Genomic DNA, 3,716 nt, shown 5'->3' on the forward strand with positions numbered 1-3,716 from the left:
TTAGCAAATGGCTGCAATATAACAAAGAGTGAAAAATTTAAGGGGGTCTGAATACTTTCCGTACCCACTGTATATCAGTGTGATTGTTTCAGAAAGCAGACGTGTGTGAGGTGTCCACTGACTCTGACCATACAGAGCTCTTTCGTGACACCAGACCTGCTGGGACCTTCAGCGTGAAGCTCAGTGGTCTCAGCATGTCCAGCAGGTGCCGGCGAAATTTCACCCCCACAAAAGCGTAAAGCACTGGGTTGATACAGCAGTGTAAGTAGCCCAATGTGGAAGTAGCTGTGAGAGCTACATCTAATGCTGTGGCACTTTCACAGGATGTTTGGTTACTGGTATTGAGGGTCCAGTTGGTTTGTATGGTGTCAACAATAAGGGTGATGTTGTAGGGTGTCCAGTGGATGAAGAAGGCCAGTACCAGGGCTATGATGACACGGATGGCCCTCTTCTTCTGCATGCACTGGGAGCCACGCCACAGCCGCAGCAGTATGCAAGAGTAACAGAACAGCATTATTAGTGCTGGAAGAATGAAACCCAAAATATGGTAGAGCAGACTATTCCTGGTGCAAGTACAAGGCTGTTTTGAAAATGTATTTACAGCAAATCAAGATAAAAAAAAATACACCATAACATCACAAAAAAAGCCTATTAACAAACAAAATCATGCAGGAACACATTAGACAATACACACAATAACAATGTATAATAGTAAAATAGAAACATTTATTGGAAAAAAACTGCCATGGCAAAAATATAAACTTTTTATCTCTCCCTAAAATGTGTGAGCTGTAAGGAGTCAGTATGCTTGAGAAATGCAAAACAGTTGAGAAATTAGAGTAGCTGTCACATGTGCAAAGAGAAATATCTGAAAGTAAGATTAAACAAGACTGCTCTATATTCATGTGCATACTAAAAAGCACTGTCATGAGACTTAAGATCTGTTCACTCCAAGAACGATAAATATAAGGATAACTATGAAGATAAATATTAGTGTCCACACCAATGAACAATGAAATTTATTATAAATGTGCACTAAAGTTTTGTCGTCTGCAGCTTTAAATGCTCAAGCTCTTTAAAGTTGCATGAATTCTGATTGGCAGTCAAAGTTTTTTCTCATTCATCAACTGGAAAATCATTTTTAAAGTGATTCCAATGATTGGTGGTGTGGACTTCAGTACTCTCATACAATTATAATGATTATTAAGACTAGTTATTTTTATAGTCATCATCCTTGGTGTGAACGGCAATGCTTGCATAATTAAAGCCAAACTTCTCTGACTGATACAGATGTTAAAGTTTGCATAAAAAGATGACATGCTGACTGATTGTACATACAGTGGGTACAGAAAGTATTCAGACCCCCTTCAATTTTTCACTCTTTGTTATATTGCAGCCATTTGCTAAAATCATTTGTTAAATGAAACCCAAAATATGGTAGAGCAGACGAGTGACCAGAAGCCAAGAACCAGACGGGTAATCTGGAACACATTGTGTTTTATCCTGACGTCTGGAGTCCTCAGTGGCCACAAGGAATTTCCAATCAGGAATGGAGAGCAGAAGGCAGAAGAGCCAGATCATCACGCAGCAACAGTGAGTCAACATTGGCTTTTTACGAGAATACATCTGCACTGCGTGAACGATGGACAGGTAGCGGTCAAGACTGATGCAGGACAGCATGAAAATGCCACAGTAGAAATTGATCTGATGGAGAAAGAAGTGACAATGAGAGACAGCAAATCCAAAGTTGATTCTTAAAGAAATATTCCTGGTACAAGCTCATTTTATTCAACAGCATTTGTGGTATAATGTCATTTAACACAAAAAAAACATTTTCAATTTCTTAAAAAAAATTTTGGGTTACACTGAGGAACAATGGAAGTGAATGGAGACGATCAGTAAAATCTCAGTAAAATATTGTTTTAATAGTATAGCCACAAGATGTAACCAATATGTGTTTTAGTGTGGAAAAAAATCACTTGTTAACCTTTTATGTGTAAAATGACACACAAAATATTCCAGGGGCTCCACAGAAGACTTTTTGACTTCAGAAAAGCATAAAAGTGCTTCAAAACAGCTTTTGCCATTGTAGTAAATTCCAATTCATAGCAAACATATTAGAGTGGAGTAACATATCTAAAATCTAAGGAGGAGAATGAGGATCCTTTTATGGTTCTACATAACACCATTTGACCAAGCTGAATGTTTCTTTACCTCCCAATGAATGTCTGTTCTATAGAATATTGTAATTCATGCAATTTAATCACTGAAGATGTGCATGAAACAATGAAATGGAAAAGCAGTGGACCAAATCATTTCATGAAATCAACACAAAGCCATGAAAATTGCCACTAACAATTCTTGACCCCAAAGACATATTTGCCCACCTTGAACAGAGCTCCAGTCAGCTTGCAGAGCGCTGTGTCGAAGATCCATCCCTTCACTGCCTCTACAGCCCAGAAGGGCAGCGTTAGCAGCAGCAGAATGTCTGCTAAGCACAGATGGAGGATGAAGATGTCGGTAACATTCAAGCTCATCCTCTTCTTCCACAGTACCACCAGAACCAGCCCATTTCCCACCAGCCCCACTACCAGCGCCAGAGAGTAAAGGACCGGAATAAAAATGGAATCAAAGTACATGCTAGCCTCCTGACCACACACAGTTCCTTCACCATTCAAGAAGTAGCTGTAATTGTATAAGTCCTCAAAGACACTCGAATTGAAAAGGTCCCCCATGAGTGTTACCTTTTTGTCACCATTCATTTTCTGAAGAAAAAAACAAAACAACACAAAACAGTATCTATTAATATCTATTCCTATCATCCATTTTACTGACACCGTTTGTTTTTATGGTAACACTTTACATTAAGGTTCCCTTTATAAAGGGTTTACAAAGGTGTTAATAAATGACTAATAACTCACTTACAAATGCATTATAAATCATTGATAAGCAATTATAAATGCATGAGTAAAAGGGTGATTTTAATGCAATACCTGCCAAATAGTGAGCCATTTTTAACTCACAGGTTATAAATGCTTAACAAATATATTTATAACTACTTATTTCTCTCAAAACCAGATTCCCGATTTATTTCATGATTCAGCAAAAATGTACTATTTTAGCAAGACTAAAGGGTGTTGTATTTATGGTTTTCCCATTTATATCTCATGACTCGTGTCACTTTTCTTACAATGTTTCTTACCAGAATCTACTCTGTACCTTACCCATGATTCTCCGCGAAAGTTCATGATGCCTATCCACAGCAATGATTAGAAACCGATATATTTTGTTTATAAAGATGAAATTATCACCTTGATTTTTATTTTGGGGAAAAAACACTAAAAGCACACCCATGACTCGATGAGATATTAATATTGAAAATTTTAATTCCAATATTACCTGTGAACCTTAATGTAAAGTGAACATCTGTGAACCAGTTATTAATGAGTTATAAATGTTAATAACGTCTAAAAATGAACATTAATGTAAAGTGATCACCCGTGAACCATTTATTAATGATCTATAAACATTAGGGATGTAACGATTCACTCAACTCACGATTCGATTCACGGTTTTGATTTCACGATTCGATTCGATTCACTTTTTTTTTTACAAAATGAGGTTTAAGACAAATTATAAATAAATGTGTCCTTTTATTATTGCTTGGACAAAATGCTGCATGTTTCTTTGTGAAATTGAAATATAACACTATAATA

The 3,716-nt window shown here is 36.8% G+C and overlaps 1 protein-coding gene across 1 annotated transcript in view; it reads right to left on the reverse strand.

The window, feature by feature from the left end:
• Positions 1–56: 56 nt before the first annotated feature.
• The window catches only part of LOC107700155 (C-X-C chemokine receptor type 3-like), a 9,764-nt gene continuing 6,104 nt past the window's right edge, over positions 57–3,716 (reverse strand). Inside the window, exons 2-4 of the mRNA XM_016501694.1 lie at positions 2,388–2,765; positions 1,445–1,704; positions 57–557 (exon numbers count right to left, since the gene is read on the reverse strand). Coding sequence (XP_016357180.1) covers positions 89–557; positions 1,445–1,704; positions 2,388–2,762 — 1,104 coding nt within the window. The 5' untranslated portion in view covers positions 2,763–2,765 and the 3' untranslated portion in view covers positions 57–88. The remainder of the gene's footprint in view (positions 558–1,444; positions 1,705–2,387; positions 2,766–3,716) is intronic.

This window comes from Sinocyclocheilus anshuiensis, unplaced genomic scaffold (assembly GCF_001515605.1).
Source record: "Sinocyclocheilus anshuiensis isolate Anshui unplaced genomic scaffold, SAMN03320099.WGS_v1.1 scaffold955, whole genome shotgun sequence".
In the NCBI taxonomy this organism is placed as follows: Eukaryota; Metazoa; Chordata; class Actinopteri; order Cypriniformes; family Cyprinidae; genus Sinocyclocheilus; species Sinocyclocheilus anshuiensis.